Raw genomic sequence first — 21,166 nt, 5'->3', positions numbered from 1 at the left:
CCAAGGTTTTGTTTGTTTTTTGTTTTGTCAGTCTTTCTTTTATTGCAGCAACAGAGACACAGGTAATGGACCCAATTCTCCAAGACCAGCACAAGACTTAAATCACAGAAGAGAAGTGATACATACTTTCTGTGTCTAAAAGGAAATGACGTAGTCCTGGCTACACTGGAGCACTGTTGTTGCTTTGTTTTGTTTCGTTTTTGTTTTTCAAGACAGGGTTTCTCTGTGTAGCCTTGGCTGTCCTGGACTCACTTTGTAGACCAAGCTGACCTCAAATTCACAGAGATCTGCCTGCCTCTGCCTCCCTGAGTCCTGGGATCACTGGCGAGTGCCACCACGCCCAGCTGTTGGAGCACTTTTATAAACTGAAGGCAGATCTGAAGTACTCTAGAGACAGGCTTGCACATCCTGAGAGCAAGGACAGGCAAGGAGGGCCAGGCTGTAAGTTCTGGCTATATATTCTACAACTAGTGATGAGTGCCCCAGACCCTGGGGACCCTACAAGGAGAGAAGTAGACAGATCCTTGGTTTGCACAACTTATATTTCCATTTTAACTGAAGACACACGAATTTATGAGGTATCACGTGGTGTTTCATTACATGTGCCCATATTGAATATGTGTAATATTCGTGTCAGGGTAAGTTTGTCTCTTCGTAATAATTTCTCTGCTGAAAACATTCAAATTCCTTTCTTGTAGCTTTTAATTTAATTAAAACAATTCACTTTTGTTACCCATAGTCAATCATACTAACAGAACGCCGGAATTTCATTCTTCTAAATCTAAATTACCAATGAATCAACGTTTTCCCGTTGGGTATGCTTATAATCTGGGAGGAGCTACCAAAAAAAAAAAATGCAGAGAAGTTCCTGACTGCTCTAGACAAGGTGACCAAGGGAAATTTTAAGGAAGTGTGAGATCCGCAAAGAGCGAGGAAGCGGGGCTGTCGTTCTTGGGTCTTCCTCCCCCTACTCCAACAGCGCTTCTCCACAGGAAAGCTCCTAGGCGGAGCCAAGGTGTGGAGCTGGCCTGCGTTAAGTAGAGCGGATCTGCTTGGCTCCAGCTCTGCGCCTGTATCGGGAGTTTAGAGACCTGCCGGCCGAGCGACTGGGCGGTCTACCGTGCTAGTGCGCACGCGTGCCTGGACTTGAGCTAAAGAGAGGAGGTACTGCCAGCTCAGCCGCGGCAGTTGAGGACTTGGCGCGAGTCCTAAAGAGAGCAATTAACTGAGAAGGCTTGAAAGAGAAGCGGGGCTGTTGGGTCTGTGGGCGAGATGGAGTCTCCACAGGAGCAAGCTGAACATCCACCCTTCTGCTTCACTCTGAAAGGCTTTGTGAAAATGCTGCGGTTGGTGAGGACCAGGGCGGGAACGCAGGGCGGTGGTCAGGTGTGTCCAGGGTGGAGAAGACTGAGTTAGGAAGCCTGACCCAGCTTTTGCTCGGTCACCTCGTTTCTGGCCATCTCTTGCCAGATGCAAGGCATTATTCTGTTGCTCTGTCCGCTGATAGGTACAGCGGCCTCCCCTTCACACCCATGGGTCTACCTGAATGACCCTTACTTGGATCACAAATCGGTAGTAACCTAGCAGACAAAACAGTTACAGTCTCACCACTCAGAAACCAACAAGATTTTTTTTCTAAGTGGACGGTATTTTACTGTAGGTCGGACATTTGACGTCACCCAACTCAGAGAGCATACAAACCAGAAGAAGAGCAAAAGAGGAAACTGCCCTTATTAGGGCTTCAGACAAAACAGGGGGGCATTGCAGTCAGTTGTGGACAGCGTTTTGGAGAAAGGAGATCATAACGTCCCTATCTAGTTAGAGAAATACAAACTGTCAGGCTCCAAAGAAACCCGGAACTGGCTCTCTGTGGCTCCTCCCAGCACGTCTCACCCCGCCCCCTGCCCTAAACCTCTCCAGCCCAGGGTCTGGGCTTCTCCTCCTAAACTCAGCTTCTCACGTCTAAACCTGCTATTTCAGCCAGCTCTCTCGGTCCGCTCCTCAGCTCCTCTCTTGGTCCTCGTTCGTTCTCTCCTCTCTTTCTTTTCTTTCTCTCTCTCTCTCTCCCCCCCCCGCTCACCCCTCCTCTCACAGTCCAGTTCAGTCTGGACTCTTCCAGAAGCCTCTGGCTGTCCTATCCCTCACATCTACAATAAAACCTTCTTCCCCTCAAGCGTATCTAGGAGCCGTCATGTTTCTCATTTTCATTCACAAACTATCGAAGTTGAAGGAATCTGAGAAAACTCAAAGAGAAAAGTATTGATCATCTACACTTTTGAAGAGTTGGCATGAGATAGTTAAAAGTTACAAGGGAAATACTTCCACGTAGCGCGAAGAAGAGTTTTTATATTGGAAGGGTGCCAAAATTAGATGAACACCAGCGATAGCAATATTTCCCTAGGCAGCAGAAGGCACAGATGGGCACTGGTGAGGCGGTTGCAAAGGAGATTCAGACTTCAGGTGAATGAGTAAAAGAAATCGCATATGAAATCTTCCCCAGGCCAGAATCTGTGGTTCTGAGAAATAGCTACAAGTTATGACTCATATGAGACCATTAGAAAAGTACTCTAGAGTTAATGAAGAGGCTGCCTTTGGTTTATTTAATCCAGAAGATGATTGATGAACTGAAGCTTTACATTAGGGTCCAAAGGTTCTAGAACACTGAAAGAAAAAGGGTTGGGGTTTGGGGGGTTTTTGGGGGGGGCGGAGTTTAAGTTTGGTAGTACTTCTTTTTTGTTGTTCTGTTTTGGTTTTGACAAGGTCTCATAGCATGTCTCTAGCTGGCCTTGAAATCACAGAGTTCCACTTGTCTCTGCCAGATTTAACATTATTATTATTATTACCATCATCATCATCATTATAAATAATAGCCAACTTCTATTTTTTTTAAAAAACATTTATTCATTTTATGTGAGAGTGTTTTGCCTGCATGTGTTTATGCACACCACATGAGTCCTTGGTGCTTTCAAAGGTCAAGAGGGTGTCTGATCTCCTGCCAATGGAGTCATGGGTGGTTGTGAACCACCATGTGGGTGCTGGAAAGCAAATCCAAGTCTGCTATCAGCAAAGTGTGTGTGTGTGTGTGTGTGTGTGTGTGTGTGTGTGTGTGTGTGTGTGTTTTGAGACAGGGTTTCTCTGTGTAGCCTTGGCTGTCCTGGACTTGCTTTGTAGACCAGGCTGGCCTTGAACTCCCAGCGATCCGCCTGCCTCTGCCTCCCCAAGTGCTGGGATTACAGAAGTGCACCATGGCGCCCAGCTCAGTATGTGCTATTAACCACTATCTCTAGCTGCTGATATTACTTCTCTATACAGTGTGGATATATAAAATAGCTAAGTGCTTATGGGCAGGTCTTACAGAGAACTGGGGTCCAGTTTCTGGTACCCATGTAGAGTGGCTCACAGCCACCTTAACTCCAGCGCCAGGGGATATGACACCCTCTTCTGGCCTCCATGGGCACTACACACATGAGGCATACACATAAATAAGTCTTTAAGCGATGTGACTATTTAATGTGTTCCAACTTCTGGGCTAGTAGCTGGAAAGAAGATACCAAAGTGGATTCCTAACTCACAGAATTCTTCCATTTAGTCACCAGGTCCCTGAGTCATATAACTTCTGTATTTAGTTATCACCAAAAGTTCTGTGTGTGTGTGTGTGTGTGCGTGTGCGTGTGCGTGTGCGTGTGCGTGTGCGTGTGCGTGTGCGTGTGCGTGTGCGTGTGTGTGTGTGTGTGTCATCCTCTGGCAGTGTTCCTCAAAAGTCACCACCTTGGTTTTTGAGAGAGGGCCTCTTCCTGGACTGGGGCTTGCCAATTAGGTTAGGCTGGCTGAGCAGCAAGCACCAAAGATCTTCCATCTCCACCTCCCCAGTGCTAGGATCACAGGCAGATTACAGGCATGTTATACAGCAAGTACTTTACTGACTGAGCCATGTCACCAACCACAAGAACAAAATTTCTTTTTTTTTTTCTTTTTTCTTTTTTTCAAGACAGGTTTTCTCTATGTAGCCCCCTGGCTGTCCTGGAACTTACTATGTAGAGCAAACTGGCCTCAAACTCAGAGCTCCACCTGCCTCTGCCTCCCAAGAGCTGGGATTAAATGCACATGTTTCTATGTCAAGCTCAAAACAAAAGCTCTTGACTCATAGAATGGTTCCATTTGGTCCACAAACACAAGAGTGAATGGTTATAATGTGTGATAATGGTGAAGGTAGGGCACAGAAGTGGGACATCTAACCAGAAGAACCTAGAGTTAGGACTAAGATAGAGGGACCTGAATGAAGGAATGGTGACAAGGAAATCTTCAGGATCTTTGCAGTAAATAATAAGAATTTGAATGGTGCTTCGTGTATTCATTCAACAAATATCCGCTGAACACCTTCCATCTGCAGTGAACGAAGAACCCTATCTGTACTGTGGAAATTACATATTGGGATGGGAGGGTGGCAGAGTCAGGCCCAGTAGTTTTTGTAGCATCCCAAGAACAAGTGCTCTGGGAAAAGAAAAACAAAGGCAGACAAGGGAGCCTCAGGGGAGGAGACATTTGACAAAGGTGACAAATTGTCCTCACAGCGTGATCAAGTTAGGCTTTGCTGAAGAGGTATTAGAGTTAAGGGAGATGAAGTATTATTAGTAAGGAGAATATGTTGTGAAGAAGAAAATTCAGTGATGGTTCTGTGGCAGCCATGGAAAGGGGTCACGAGAGAGCAAGGAGCCAGCAGGTCTGAGCTGAGTAAAGGGGGATGCCGTGGAGATAGGAAGGCTGGTGGTGGCAAAGTGCATAGCAAAGAGTCCTATTTGGAAAACACAGGTTCCCCACCCCAAATGCTTCAGATCAGAACTGTCTTGAACTGGCATCATGTACAACATTAAAAATTTTTTGTTGTTGTTGGTTTTGCTTTTGGTCAAAGTTACATGCCTTTAATCCCAGTATTTGGGAGACAGAGGCAGATGGAGCTTTAGGAATTTGAGGCCAGCCTGGTTTACCTAGTGAGTTCTAGGCAGGCCAGGGTAACACAGTCAGATCTTGTTGTCATCCCACACCAGCACCAACAACACAACAACAACAACAACAAATGTATTTGGGAGCATTTTTGTTTTCAGATTAGAGGTGCTTACGATTTGCTAATGGTCCAATGGGTAAGAGAAAGCAAGGGTTTCAACCTAGCATCACAGTTTTGAGTCTACACGGGTGGGGGGAAAAATCTCGCTATCTACTGGTATCAGAAAAAGCCTGCAGGAGCAGCAAGTGGGAGGAGGGAGGAGCAGAAATTGAGCTTTGAATTCAGTATTAGATTAGAGGTACCTATGAGACCCAGGAGCAGCCAAACTGACTAGGGAGTCGGCACTGGATGGAACAGGATTTAGGTGGAGAGATGGAAGTAGTTCAAGTTTGATTGACAAGTGATGCCATCAAGAAAGAAATGTAGATACAACAGATAAGAGGATGAATGAACTCTAGGAGTCTGTGAACATTAAAGGGAGGAGCAGAGAGCAGGATTAGCCAAGAACAAGAGAGAGCGATCAGGGATGTAGAACAAGTCAGGTGCACAGTGTCGTAGAAGCTAAGTAAAGAAACGGAGGGTGTGAGCCAGGCGTGGTGGCGCACGCCTTTAATCCCAGCACTCGGGAGGCAGAGGCAGGCGGATCGATGTGAGTTGGAGGCCAGGCTGGTCTACAAAGCGAGTCCAGGACAGACAAGGCTACACAGGGAAACCCTGTCTCGAAAAACCAAAAAAGGAAAGAAAGAAAGGGAGGGTGTGATCGGCTGCATCAAACAATCAAACACCAGGGACAAGCCTGAGAAGTGACCATTGGAACTTTCATGTGTAAACTGAGAAACAGATGGCAGATGACTCCTAGGTCTCGGCCACGTGGGGAAAGGGAGACTCTACCACACAGATCTGAAGATTTTTAAGTAGATGAAATTTATGAACAATTTTTCACTTTAGGTGTTTGTGTTATGATAGTTGGTGGAAAAGACACTTGCTTTTACGTTGTATGTTTCATCTGATCAATTTTAACACAAATATATAACTGTTAAACTACCACATAATCAGGATAATTGATACAGCCACACATGGCATACTGTCTTAGGTGTGGGTTGATTGGCTAGACAACGGTGGTCCCATGAGATAATGTCACCTGGGGACATCAGAGCCATCATAGTATCTGTATTTTTATGATAAATTGCACAACAAAATCGCTCAGTATATTTCTTAGGGTATGTCTGGTTGTTAAGTGGCAATGTAAGTGACACATAAAACCCCTAAGATCTTCCTCATGGCCCTGCTAATCCCTTCTTCCTGCCAAGTCTAGTCCCAGGGGGTCAACTTATCTGCTTCTGTTAATTATATTTTCTATAAAGTATAGTTCTGTTTTCTATGGCTAAACCTTTTGCTGTAACTTCCGGTATGCTTTCATTTCCTAGAATTTTCTTTAAGTAACATATAGCATATACTCATTTTTGTCATCTTTCATTTCATCATAATTTTTGAGATTCATCCATGTCATATGTCAATAGCATATGCATAGTAATACTTCATTCTTTTCTGCTGCTAATACTCCATTTTGTGGAGAGACTTTTTCCCTTCCCCAGGTAGGGGTGTGTGTGTGTGTGTGTGTGTGTGTGTGTGTGTGTGTGTGTGTGTGTGTGTGTGTTAGTAACTCAGGGCATTAACAAAGCCTTCATATGTACCAACTTGGTGACCTCTCATATCTCTCATTGAGCTACACCCCATCTCTGATCCCCTGCTCTTTAACCATCCTCTAATTGGCATCATGTAGGTTGTTTCCAATCTTTAGCTGTCCCTTAATTCTAATGGCATTGTATTTAGTAAGAGGATTTATATGAGAATGCACATTGAACAGTACCTTTTAAGACATCAGTTTTCTGTTCCCTCTGACAATATGTTTAAACCCATCTCCTCCACGCCCACCTTCCCCTCCACCGTTGTTACCTCCTGGCAGCATTCCACTGACAGTTTAATAGTAGATTGCAAATTACTAAGAGTTAAGGAATGATGAGGACGTGGACAGTGAAGAGTTTTGGGGGTGCCACGCTGTAGATGTTTTTGAAGAGTAACAAGAAGCAGAAACAAACAGAACAGAATTGTCTGGGGAAGAAGAAAGGGCTGTAGGATAGGAGCGTTTTAAGAGAAGACAACACCAATGTGCTTATAGGAAGGTGAAGAAAAGAGCTGGCAGAGGAGGGCAGACTGAGAACGAGAGGAGCTATTTGGAGGGGAAGAGCAGAGAAATACAGTCGAGTGATTAGCTGCCCTTGAATCGGGGTCACATAGTCCTCTAAAACAAAGCCAGAGGTCAATACCCACATGTTCAGTCATGCCTTCCATGTCTACAATGTACCACCAAAATCTTATTGAGTTGTTTATAGACCTCACTGGGGGCCAGAGATGTATGTGACTGAACAACGTTTCAGCATGCACATACATGAGACCCTGGACTCAATCCCCAGTGCCACACATGTGTATACACACACACACACACACACACACACACACACACACACACACACACACACACGAAGTAAACCTATTGTTTCTATACGCTAAATTTGTATGATCAATGACTAAATCGTTGTTTTCTTCTTCTAGGGAGTAACTGTGACATCTATGGTCTTTTTCATCATCGCGCAAGCCCCTGAGCCATACATTGTCATCACTGGGTTTGAGCTCATCATTATTTTCTTTTTCATAACTTTGTATATGTGCAGACTTGACAAAAAGATGAGATGGCTGTTTTGGCCTTTGCTTGTAAGTGATCAGTTTCAACCTTAATCGTTAACTACTTTTTCCTGCTGTAGAACGACACTGTATTCAACTACTTAGTTCTTCTAAATCTTTAAGGTGACCTCTGCTCACTGCTACAGGCCCCATGTTGTCCTTGGGGAAGGCTCTCAGGGATCCAGGACAGCCACAGAATGTAAATTCTCTTTACTGCATCTACCTAGTAGATGTAGCTGGCCTTCCTCTGTTTGGAGAATTCTCTTAAGTATAAATGTTCTAAACGATTTAGATTTAGAGCCATGTTAACAAATTAGAGCATGGTCTTAGCTTTTTTGCCTCCTTTTTTTATTTTTATTTTTTTATTTTTTGTTACTGGAAATAGATCTTTTTTTTTTTTTCATATCCTGATTACAGTTACACCTCCCCTTCTCTCTGGAAACACTCCATTTCTGTCTCTCATTAAAAAAAAGAACAGGCTCCTAAGAGATGAACAAACATGACAAACTAAAAGATAAGATGAAACAAAAGCTATCATACCAAAGTTGGACCCTGCACTCCACCAGGCACAAGAGTCAGAGAAGCCACTCGTTCTCACAGTTAGGAGTCCCATAAAAAAAATACTAAGCAATAATATATATTCTGAGGCCCTGACGCAGACATGTGTTAGTCCTGTGCTTGCTGCTTCCGGCTCTGTGAGTTCAGATGCTCCTGGCTCAGTTACTCAGAGGGCCTTGCTCTTGTTCCCCTGGTCCCCTCCGTCCCTTCTGGCTCTGACAATCTTTTTGTCTCCTCTTCTGAGGAATTCCCTAACCTCTGAGGGGAGTGATTTGATAGAGACCTCCAGTTTAGAGTCTCTCTTTGAAGAAACCTCTCTGGTTTTGATTGGTTACGCCACTGATCTATGAGGATGGCAGAATATCATTAGGAATCGTTTTATTGATATTTTTTTAGACCAGTAGTATTTGGTTTTATCTTAGATCTCTGAACTATGTCTCTGCTTCTCAGTTACCCAAGGAGTGTCTGGTGTGGGTTCCTTCTCATGGGGGGAGGGGAGGGTTTAAGTCAAATCAGACATTGGTCGGCTAGTCCCACAAGTTCTGTGTCACCATTGCCCTAGCATATTTTGTAGGCAGGACAATTGTAGGTCAAAGGATTTGTGGCTGGATTGGGGTCCACATTTCTCTTTTGGCAGCTCACAGAATACCTTCACACACCAAGGACGCTAGAACATAGGAGTGAGGGTGCCATGACAGCACCAGCTGGACTTCTCCATGTTCGGTGAGTTGTGTGGGTGTTGTCCTTGGCAATGGCCCCCACTGTCAGTTTGCAGGGAGCAGCCTTTTGTCTTAACACCCTGAGTTGTTTGGGGATTTCAATGGGCCCCCCTTGGCCAACAACTCAATTGAATGCTTCTCTTGTAGCCAGGCAAGGCTTCTAGTCCCACCACTGGAAGCCTCACTGGCGACAAGAGATGGCAAGTGAGACCCTGTATCCCCCATTACGAAGAGTCCTCATTAGGATCACCTATACAGATTCCAGGAAGTTTCCACTGCACTAGGTTTCAGTGCCAGCATACAAACGCCCTGGCCCAGTTCCAGGTGTCTCTTCCTGCACTCTCTCCTTTAGCCCATCCCCCACCTGACTCCCCCCTACTCAAATCCCCAACCACCCCAGTCCACCCATCCCCCCTCCTGGAGGGATTCCCCCATGTCCCCTCCCCTTTACCTAACCATTTACCTAATGGCCAATATCCACTTATAACTGAATACATACCATATTTATCTTTCTTGGTCTGGGTTACCCCACTCAGCACGTTTTTGGTTTTGGTTTTGTTTTTTCTAGTTCTATCCATTTGCCTACAAATTTCATGATATTTTTTCAGACAGCTGAGTAACACTCCATTATGTAAATATACTACACTTTTCCATCCATTCTTCTGTTGAAGGACATCTAGGTTGTTTCTGGTTTGGGACTATTATAAATAAAGATGTAATTAACGTGGTTGAGCAAGTGTCTTTGTGGTAAGTTGAAGCATCCTTTGGGTATATACCAAGAGTGGTATAGTTGGGTCTTGAGATAGATTGATTCTCAATTTTCTGAAGAACCACCATATTGATTTCCATAGTGGCTGTACAAGTCTGCACACCTACCAGAAATGAAGGAGTGTTCCCCTCCCTCCACATCCTTGCCAGACTTGTGTTATTGATGTTAGCCATTCTGACAGGCATAAGATGGAATCTCAAAGTAGTTTTAATTTGCATTTCTCTGATGGCTAAGGATGTTGAATATTTGTTTCTCATCCATTTGAGATTCCTCTATTGAAAAAAAAATCTGTTTAGATCTGTATCCCATCTTTAATTGGATTGTTTGGTTTGCTGATGTCTAGTTGAGTTCTTTATATATTTGGATATTAGTTATCAGATGTGGAGTTGGTGAAAATCTTTTGCCATCTTTGGAAGCAAGTGATGAGCATTTTGGCGGCATGTAGTTCAATTGATAGAGTGCTTGCCAAGTATAAACAAAGCCTCCATTTGGTCCCCCTGCATAGCATAAATTAAGCATGTTGTTAGCACACACCTAAACTCAGCATCTTGGGAGGTGGGGGCTGGAAGTTCAGAGTTCAAAGATCATCCTTGGCTACACAGAGAGATGGAGACCAGCCCTATCTCAGAATAATAATAACATCAGGGAGGTTAAAAATAAACCCCAACCTAGAAATGGTTTAAAGAGACATTTAGTCTTTTTTCATAATCTAATCATAAAATGATAAAGTCATGGACTAAGGATACAGCTATAGGTGGAGAAAAAGGAGTTCCCTAATGGGGTTCCTGGTACTACTGGCTGAATGCAACATCTGCCTTCTTTCTACACAGCTGTCATCACTGAGGTTTTCTGGGGATTGTTTCTATGGCCTCTTGCATGCTAGGCAAATACTGAACCACTGAGCTACATGTCCAGCCCTCCTCGGACTTTTTATTTTGAGACAAGGCCTCACTATGTTGCCCGAACTGGCTGTGGACTCATCCTATAGCCCAGGCTGGCCTTCAACTTTCACTCTTCCTGCCTCAGCCTCCCCTTGGGAGAATCTGAGGTAAGAGAACAGGCTGAAGAGCTGGGTGGCTTATGGGACATAAACTGCCAGACTGTCGTCGCTGCAGGGTCTTCAGGTGGTGGTGTTGATGATGTCAGCAGCTTAGGAGGAGACCTAGAGCTGAGGTGCTGGCAACTGAGGTCAGAGAGAGCGTAGGAACCGGAGAGAAGCGGCCAGCGAAAGGCAGGCGAGGACCCAAGGGAGCCCAGTGTCACCGACACCAGATAGGGGAGCATTTCATAAAGAATGGAATGGTGACTAATGCCACACAGACAAAAAGAAAAGTGCTAAAATACATACCCCACCCCCCAGGCTGTGCTCATAAAAGGTCCATGGTAGGTTTTCTCCAGAGTGGCAAGTAATACGAAGGTTGTGAGGCCAAGAACAAAAGGAGAGGCAGCTTATAACCAGGAGGGTACCACGGGCCTAACTTCCTATTTCCCAAGGAAATCTCAAGGACAAAGGTAGTAGTCATGGGGCCCCTGCAGGATGAGTAGGAGAGATGTCAGGGCTTTTCCTGTCATTAAAGTGAAGTGAAGGAGGCAGGTGGCCAAGGACCACGGCCACTCTGGAAGGAGCAGGAGATGACAAACACTGATGTCCTACAGCCAGTGCCCCTAACTAGAAGATACTGGTCCATCTGTCTGCCCTCAGGATCCGTCATGCATACTCATGCCCTGACATAATCCATAGTCCAGGCCTCTGTTTTCCTCTAGCACTGATAGATCATGAACATAGGAGCCAACCCAGGACTTTGTGGTTCAAAATTACTATGAAATCTCCATATTTTTTGTAATTAAATTTTCATTCTGCTTCACAGCATATTGAGGATTTGGGGCTTTCTTTAGGTTTTTGTTTTATGACAGAGATCTCACTCAATACCCCTGGCTGCCCTAAATAAAGCTCACCATGTGAACAAGCTGCCCTTGAACTCACAGAGAGCGGTGTGCCTCTGCCTCCTGAGTGCTGGGGTTAAATGTCTGTGCCACCATGCCTGGCTGTATATTGAGTTTTCAGTGTTTTAAGTTGGGTGTGTCCCCTCACACTTACGAGCTCAGCATGCCGAAGACTGAAGCGGGAGGCCTCTGAGTTTGTCCGTCTGGGCTGCGTGATGACCAGCTTAGGTCACAGCCTGAAACCCTGTCTCAAAAAAAAAACCCCACTAAACAAACAAACAAACACAGTGTTCTAACTTTCCACTAGGGAGCAAGGGTATTCTGAAATAAGCACATCTCCCCTCCCATCCCCCATCCCCCACGGTTCCATGTGCTCCCAAGAACACCGCTTCTGTACAAACCCATCGACAGCCTAACTCACGGGTATTTACAGCGGCCCAGCCCCTTGAAGGAAAGCAAAGGATGCAGCCAAAAGGGATTTTACCCAAGACAACCGGTCTCATTGTCTGCTGCAACCCTTTCTTCCTTAAGTCAAACCTCTTTTCTCTTTATTAAATAATTTTCTTTTTGAATCTAGTATTTCTTCATTAATTTCTTCCTGCCTACTTATCGCAAGTGTAGATAGGCCATTCCATGATAAGGACAATTGATTTTTCCAAAACACCTATCAATCTAAAAATGTAAATCGTTCTTGTTAAAATGCTTCGTTTTGGGGGAAAATAATAAATGAAGTAACAAAACTGGCAAGCCACTGCGTTACCAATGTGGGTGGGGTTTATCCTGGAAATTGCCACCCTAAATCTGTGCTGTCTTCAGCTTTTTTGAGTTTGGGGTTTGCTGTTGCTGTTGTTGTTGTTAAACAGGGTCTCATTATGTGGCCCTGGCTGGCCTGGAACTCTGTGTAGACCAGGCTGATGTCAAACTCCTGAGTGCTGGAATTAAAGGCAGGGCACACCATGCCTGGCTTCAGTTTTATTGATTGCATTTTAGTAACAAAGTTATTTGTTAGCAAATTGTTTCACATCTCCTAATTAAAAAAAAAAAAAATAAGCATTCCAGCTTCCTAAGGGACCTTCTGTGCTCTAAACCTTCTGCATAATTATCTACTTTTCCTAACCAGGTAAGTTCTCTCTCTAGCTACATCTATGTTAAGTGAAAAAATATATAAATGGTTAAATAATTAAATGAACTGGTATAAGAGACCCACTAGGTAGACCATAGAGCAAATATATGGGCATTATTTTACTGTGACATTTTAGTTTCCTAAAAGACACTGATGTGTGCTAAACTGAATAAAACACAACTTTAAAAAAAAAAACAAATTAGGGGGCTGCCCCTACTTTTTTTTTTCCTTGCACTGCCTGTTGGTCTTGTCTCCCTTGTGACACCATGATGCTAGGCATGGAACCCCAAGCCCAGAGCCATGGTAGCATCTGAGCTGTATCCCCATCCTCAGCGGTCTTTGGTAGCAAGCTGGCTTTTCCATTCTGTGTTTCTAGGATGTCATCAACTCAATGATAACAACGCTATTCATGCTTATTGTGTCCGTGCTGGCTCTGATACCAGAAACATCAAAAATGACTTTCCTTGGAGGGGTAAGTATAAGCCTTTCGGGTTTCTTCCAGTTTGATCAAAATACAAATGTATTGGGAATTCTGACACAAGCCCAGCAAGCGGCACTACATTCGTGCCAGGGACTCCTGGATTGGCATACAGTGCCTACTAGCCACAGAGCTTGTGTGAGCGAATGCATTCCCTGACTGGCAGAAACAGACTGGAGTCACACAAAGAAAGAGGTCCCCGCATGTTTCTTACAGGGCTACAGCAGACTGAGAGAAGCTGCTAGATTCGGCTGCAACTCTTAGCTCTGACAAGCCTGATGCTAAGAAAAGGAACGTGATGATGGGTGGGTGTCAGAGTTCTCCTTCTAAAGGATTCCTATCACTTGTTAGGTGAGACAGAATCTTCCCATAAGTCTTCAGGCGCAACATAACAGATTTCCTCACTGCAAGGGATGTGGTAGGGAGCCTGGCAACCAAAGGGTTAGTCTGAGTACTGCTTACAGAGAAGCAAGGCAACTTGGTCAGACTTAGTCCTGGCAGGAAAGCCAAAATAGAAGAGTGCAGTATTTCACTGTACTTCCACCTGGCGTGCTGCTGAGATTTGGCCGTTTGACTTTTCTAGGCTCTAATCTAGAGAACGGAATTAGAGATTTCTTCCTTCCTACGTTCTTGTCCCTTCTTAGCAAGGGCCACAATAAAGCTGTCTGTGCTCTGCCATGTCTGTCAGAACCCTAGATTTCAACTCCTGTAGGCACTAAGCAACTTCATAAGAGAGTATAGAATTTTTCTAGAAATAAGGTACACTGAAATACCAACCTCCCCCAATTGTCTCACAGACAATCCTGTCTATTATTTAATGAACTAGTCAAAGGATTCAATTCTTTTACTTGTCTGCCCTCTCACTTACACGTTGCTTGATCGATGACAAAGTAGAACTGTTGTCTGGCACAAGGGCCCAGTAGCCCAAAAGAACATAGAATATTTCATTAATAACTTTAATTATAGCAGTGATCTGTAAAGGGATAATATTTTGGCTATGTTGAGCTAAATACATGTACTAAAATTAAATGTCACCTTTTTTTCTTTCTAAATGAAGCTCTTGGGGAAAAAAAAATCTTCATTATGTGGCTCACAGTGGAGACTTTGTATTCCTTCAGGATGGTGCTGGGCTGCCAGTGCATGAGGTTCAAGTAGCCTCAGGTTGCTGGGAGCCTAACACGGGCGATGGAATGCAGCCAGCCATAGATAAGCACCGACGAGAGAAAACAGCTGCTTCTCTCTGCCAGTGGAACTACACTTTGCTCAGTTTCCCTTTAGCTCAATCTTATTTTCCTCGGGCCTGTTTAAACTCTTATGCCCTGCGTGGATGTTGCCAGCCTTTGAGAGTTCCCTGTGGAGGATCTTTTCACTGCACTTGCACAAAACTGGCATCGCAACTACCGTTCCCAGGACGTAATCTTGAGCCGCTGCCAGCACTGACTCTTTCCCCAGTCAAGTCTGGGTGATAAGAAACAGCAAACAGCTGACCACTGGAGAGAGAGATGTTGGGTGAGAGCTGCGCATGCTCACTAGGGCTTTAAAGGCTGCATGTCAGAGCAAATTAAGATGGAGAGACCACACGCATACCACCCTGCTCTTATCTTTTTCCTTTACTGTGGCTGGGTATGGGGAAAACGTAGCATTGATCTCCAAAGTCCCCTCCCTCTTCAGTGTTGGAACAGTAGCACAGAGAACAAGCTCCCTACGCCACTGAACCCAATGGGTAGATGACTGAGAATCTGTGTGTGACAGAAACTGACAACAATGTCTCTTGTTCGCAGGTGTTCGGTCTCCTGACAGTAGTATGTACCATTGCTGACTGTGCCCTTACATACCGGAAACTTCTGTTTAATCCAAGTGGACCTTTTCAGAAAAGTCCTTCTATTAATTAATGATAATAATTTGGGAGCCGGGCGTGGTGGCGCACGCCTTTGATCCCAGCACTCGGGAGGCAGAGGCAGGAGGATCTCTGTGAGTTTGAGACCAGCCTGGTCTACAAACCAAGTCCAGGACAACCAGGGCTACACAGAGAAACCCTGTCTCGAAAAACCAAAAATTTTAAAAAATGCCGGGCTGTGGTGGCGCACGCCTTTAATCCCAGCACTTGGGAGGCAGAGGCAGGTGGATTGCTGTGAGTTCGAGGCCAGCATGGTCTACAGAGCAAGTCCAGGACAGCTAAGGCCACACAGAGAGACCCTGTCTCGAAAAACCAAAAAAGAAAAAAGAAAAGATAATAATTTGTACTCATTTTAACTAGTTATTAAATATATTTCTTTACTCTTCTTTCTGCAGTTCTCTTTTTAATTTCACTGTGTGTGGGTCAACTGGACCTAAGCTAGAGTTCTTTTGGAAAGAGGGAATATCAGTTAAGAAAATGTTCCCAGATTGACAGGCCTGTACTATATGTTCTTGATTGATACGGGAGGACCCAGCTCACTGTGGAGAGTACTGCCCCTGGTGTTCCTGGGTGCTACAAGAAAGCAGGCTGAGCAAGCTGTGGGGTTGGGGGGGTAGGGGGTGGGAGCAAGCCAGTAAACAGCACTCCTTTGCATCAGCTCTTGACTCCAGGTTCCTGCCTCAAACTGTAAGAAGAAAGAAACCCCTTCCTCCCCAAGTTGCTTTTAGTCATGCTGTTTTATCACAAACTCTTAGTTAATGTAGTAGCTTGGCAGATTTTTGGACCCTAAACTCTGCCGGGCATCCTTATTGTATATGGCTCAGTGCTGGAATCTGGCTAGGCATCTCCCCAAAACGACTCCAGAACTCCTTTCCTCTGGGTTGGCTGGCAGCAGCTCCTATGGGTGCGATTGCTGGATTTTGAATTTTCAGGCTAGACAAAGGACCTTTCCCACAGATCAACCAGGTCACCAGACTGCTAGACTAGGCCACAGCCATCAAGAGCAGGTGCACGCGGGACAGGCTGCCAGCAGCCGTTAACGCTGGCTCCCCAGCGGACTACCGCCCTGCGGCCGCCCCACCCACTTGGAGCTGCAGGGCCAACCAGACACAATCAGGCTTAGGACCCCACCATGAAACCTGCACCCTCCAAGCCTGAATCCCACCGCTCACCCAGCGGTGCAACACTTCCGTCTGTAGCCAGGAATGCTCCCTCACGCTCCGAGTCACTGGCATCTGTTGCCTCTACTGCATCTCGCCAGTACAGACCTCCCGTAAGCGCCACATCATCCGTTAGATCTCTATATGCCGAGCAGTCAGCGCACAAAACTCCGAGTGCCGGCCAATTACCAAAGAAACCAATCGGCGACAGGAAGGCAACGCCAGCTAGATACCTGGTGTCTAGGAAAATCCAGATAGCCACCAAAAGACGCGCTGAGGGTCGCGTTAAAGTCCCACAAAACATCAGAGGCAGCTTCAAGGAGTTTTGCTTCTCATCAAATGGGGTCTTGAAGGTCTTGAGGATGGTGAGCAGGAGCTGCCCGATAGCTGGGTGGGTGTGGGGAGGGCGGGTGGCCTCAGGAGTTGAGTGCAAAGGTGCTGCTTACGCAAAGTCTTCACGGTTTCCTTTGCCACAGTGTTCTGCTCCCTTTCTTGTCCCTTTGTTTGTTTTGGGGTCTTTTTTGTTGTTGTTTTGTTTTGTTTTGTTTTGTTTTTGAGACATCATCACTGTGTAGCCAAGGCTGACCTGGAGCTCACTGTGTAGAGCAGGCTGGCCTTAAACTCATAGAGTTCTGCCTGCCCCTGCCTCTAGAGTGCTGGAACTAAATACTGATGCTGTCATGCCCTATGCCGCCCCCACCCCCCGTGTGTGTGTGTGTGTGTGTGTGTGTGTGTGTGTGTGTGTGTGTATGTGTTTTATTTTTTAGGGTTTCCCCACACAAATGAAAGTAGGAAAAATAATGAGTATGTAAACAGAAAGTTGTAAACTAGCAAGCACAACCTATAAGAGCTGCCCTCCATAAGACCTACTCAAGCAACCGACAACAGGCAGTAACCCAGGGAAAAAAGGAAAGGAGGACATGCATTTAAAGTGAGGATGGGAAAAAATAAAATAAAGTGAGGATGGGGAAAACATCACTGACAGCAGGAGGACCTGCAGAAAGGGGTCATAAAACTTCTGGGAAGGAAGGCTTAACGATCCAAACCGAACCCCAAATAGAGACTCCAAATAGAACAACATGTAAAACAGGAAAAGCAAGTGGCCTAGAAGGAGGCTCCATGTGTAACCCCGCTACAGCCAATCCCCAGAACTCAGAGGAAGGAGCGGGCCATGCCCTCCCCGCAAACTGCCCTCTGACCTCCACATGCACCCTGTCCCACACCTAACGCTCAAATAGGTATTACTATTATTACTTATTATTTTTTTAATTATTATTATTTTATTATAAAAAGAACATTTCCAGGAAGTACTTCTCAAAAAGCGAATACAACCCATCCTGTTCAGACTTGGCTCTTCCAAACCCTGACACCTCACTCTGATGATGCTCAGGGTTTTTTTTGTTTTTTTTTTTTGTTTTTTTTTTTTTTTTTAAGAAACAAGCGTTTGGGGTGCTTTAATGTTTCTGAAACTGAACTTGTCAGCGAACACTCTACTGCTGAGCTAAATCCTATCCTCTTTTGAGGGATTGTTTTACAAAGTCAATCTAACGCTGACATTGAAATTTGATCAGGTTTAGAAAAGTAAACAAAAATAGAGGCCTCATAGTACAAAGTAAAGACAGCAGGCAGGCCCAAGATGCTTAGCAAGTGTGAGACCCTGGGATGGATCCCCAAAATGGGGGCAGGGGGTACCATATTAACAACAGCAACAAAATTCATCTCTATTTTTAAAACATATGTTACAAAGAGGAAAGACAAGAATGATTTGCTCCTAGAGTTCTTAAAATAACCCACTGTATTGTAAGTGAACAGTTAGGATATCAAATCAAATAGTGTTTGAGAACACGTGAAAAACCTGAAGATTAGTGTCTGGTTCCCAGAAAGGAGGAAGACGAAGGGGAAAGACCTGTGAAGTAAGAATAGAGATTTCACTGATATTCTAAAACTAAGCATTTTTACCCCCAAAATCAACAAGCTCTTTAGGTAAAATATCACAAGTACTCTTAATAAAGTGGGGGAAAAAAAAAAAAAAAGGTGGAGCCAGGGATGGTGGCGCACGCCTTTAATCCCAGCAGAGGCAGGCGGACTGCTGTGAGTTCGAGGCCAGCCTGGTCTACAAAGAGAGTCCCACACAGCCAAGGCTAACACAGAGAAGCCCTGTCTTGGAAAAAAAAAAAAGTGTTGCTGTGGTCATGGTGTCTCTTCCCAGCAATGGAACATTGATTTAGACAGAGACCCTGTCTTGAAAAAAAAGAAAAAAGAAAAAAAGCGATGCCTACCAACATTAGTGAGTGTTTTTCTGGAATGACAAATCATAATTAAGGAAAAATAAGAATACTTGAAAAGAGGCCAAATATATTTCTTTCCACTGATACAATATAATCTTAAATCCACTGGGAAACCATACAGGACAAAATAATTTAGCTAGATGGTAATGAAATTAATGAACTAAAAAGCTTTCCTATGAATAACTAAAATGTAAGAAGCCAAGCACCGATGGTCACCTTTAATCCCTGCATTTGGGAAGACAGAGGCTGACAGATCTCCGTGAGTTCGAAGCCAGCCTGGTCTTCTTAGTGAGTTCCAAGATAGAGCAGGACTGCCTGGGCTATGTAGTGAGACCCTCTCTCTAAATCAAAATAAAACAAACAAAAACTAAGAAAACATTTCTCTTCACTATGGCCATTAAAATGATCAATTTTTAGCAAAGCAGTAAAAATAAAAACCTATAAGAAGAAAACTTTAAAACTTTACAGAGAGGAAAAAAAAAAGAACACACGCATGCAAAAAGTCTGTTACTGATTAAAAAATTAGATGAAATCCCAATTAAAATGGCAACAAGGCTAATGTAGAAATATAACCAAGATAAGCATGGGTGTCATAAACAGTCTGAAAATGAAAGGTGGGAGAACTAACTTAAACAGTAGTACAAGTGAGCCACCCGACCATTTGAAAAACACTCTAGAGGCTGAAGAAATGGCTCAGCAGTTAACTCAGAGGTTAAGAGCACTGGCTATTCTTCCAAAAGTCCTGAGTTCAATTCCCAGCAACCATATGATGGCTCACAACCACCTATAATGAGATCTGGTGCCCTCTTATGGCCTGCAGGTGTACATGCAGGCAGAACATTGTATACATAATAAATAAATCTTTAAGAGAGAGAGAGAGAGAGAGAGAGAGAGAGAGAGAGAGAGAGAGAGAGAGAAGAGTGAGTCCTTGGTGCTCAAACCCAGTTCAGTTTCCAGCAGTCTTAGCTCACAGGCCCTTTCAATCTAATTCCAGGGATCTGACAGCCTGTTCTTGTCTCTATAAACACATACATACATACATACATACATACATACATACATACATACATACACACACACACACACACACACACAATTTTAAAAAGAAAAGTACTTTAAAATTAACAACCCAATGAAAGAATAGACTCAAAAGAGATACAAATACATCTGAGAATTTAGTGTATAACAAAGATTGCCTTTTTTGGCCATTGGGGGTAATCCTAGCATCTCCCAGGAAATGACTGAGATAATTAGCTGTATGGACCAAAAGAAAACTGGGTTTCTCCCTCACTATTGCTGTCAAAATCAACATTTATTTACTTATCCAAAATACATTTGAATTCCCTTCTGGAAATACAAACCAGGAGCCAGACTAGCTGGGAGTGGTGGTGCACACCGTGTAATCCTGGTACTCAGGAGGTAAAGGCAGGTGGATCTCTGTGAGCACATAGTGAATTTCAGGCCAGCCAGGGATGCATACTGAGATCCTGTCTGAAAAACAAAACAACAAAACAGAGAGTCTATGTTTGATAGAGAAGAGAAAAGAAGCTTAAAGTCTTTTCTGGCCAGTCTTTCTTTTTTCTTTCTTTCTTTCTTTTTTTCTTTTCTTTTCTTTTCTTTTTTTATTTTTATTTTTATTTTTTTTTATTTTGTGCAACAGGGTTTCTCTGTGTAGCTTTGGTTGTCCTGGACTCACTCTGTAGACCAGGCTGGCCTCGAACTCATAGAGATCAGCCTGCCTTTGCCTCCTGAGTGTTGGGATTAAAGCGCGTTGTGCCACCACTGGCCAGCATCTGGCGCACACCTTTAATCCCAGCATGATGAAGGCAGAGGCAGGTGGATCTCTGTGAGTTCGAGGCCAGCCTGGTGTACAGAGAGATTTCCAGGACAGCCAGGACCACACAGAGAAACCCTATCTGTCTTGAAAAACTAAAAACTGTTCCGTGTTCAATCTTTACTATTTTCATATATTTTAGTCTTTGCATATATTATTTAATTTCCAAAAACACTCTTAAGTAGGGCTGGGAATGTAGCTCAGCAGTAGATTGGCTTGTCCCAGCATGATGAAGGGCGAGGAGGGTTTGATGCCTAGCACTGAAAATTTTTTAGTTAGTTAATTAAAAACTGAAGGATGAAAACCAGGAATGTGACTTGGCCGTAGCATGCTTACGTGGCATATGTCAGGCTCTGAGCACAATCCTCAGTACCATAAAAAAAAATTTAATATTAAAAGAAAAATATTTGCGGGAAACCATACAGGCATGGGCTGGAAAGATGGCTCTAAACAAACGTGCTGCAAGGCTTGACCTCCTGAGTTCAGACCCTCAAAACCCACAGAGAAGCTGGGTGAGGTGGGATGCAGTCTGCAACCCCGGCATTCCCACAGTGAGTTGGAAGGCAGGGGCAGGAGCCTTGAGGCTTGTGGGCAGCTAGCCCAAAGCACATGGCATGGCAGCAAACACACACACACACACACACACACACAC

At 44.4% G+C, this 21,166-nt stretch overlaps 2 protein-coding genes across 2 annotated transcripts in view; both read left to right on the top strand.

Moving 5' to 3' along the window:
• The first annotated feature begins 919 nt into the window (after window positions 1-919).
• On the top strand, window positions 920-15,618 carry CKLF (chemokine like factor). Its single transcript, XM_084755595.1, has 4 exons — window positions 920-1,350; window positions 7,616-7,774; window positions 13,234-13,329; window positions 15,117-15,618. The coding sequence occupies exons 1-4, from the start codon at window positions 1,273-1,275 to the stop codon at window positions 15,225-15,227; spliced, it is 444 nt and encodes a 147-aa protein (XP_084611721.1). The 5' UTR covers window positions 920-1,272; the 3' UTR covers window positions 15,228-15,618.
• Window positions 15,619-16,241: 623 nt separating this feature from the next.
• Window positions 16,242-21,166, top strand: part of LOC311582638 (chemokine-like factor) — a 14,231-nt gene continuing 9,306 nt past the window's right edge. The window contains exon 1 of the mRNA XM_084755831.1: window positions 16,242-16,757. Coding sequence (XP_084611957.1) covers window positions 16,365-16,757 — 393 coding nt within the window. The 5' untranslated portion in view covers window positions 16,242-16,364. The remainder of the gene's footprint in view (window positions 16,758-21,166) is intronic.

The sequence above is a fragment of the Acomys minous genome (assembly GCF_964271855.1).
Source record: "Acomys minous genome assembly, chromosome: 14".
In the NCBI taxonomy this organism is placed as follows: domain Eukaryota; kingdom Metazoa; phylum Chordata; class Mammalia; order Rodentia; family Muridae; genus Acomys; species Acomys minous.
The sequence above is the reverse complement of the archived record's forward strand: the minus strand, read 5'-3'. Positions and strand labels throughout refer to the sequence as shown.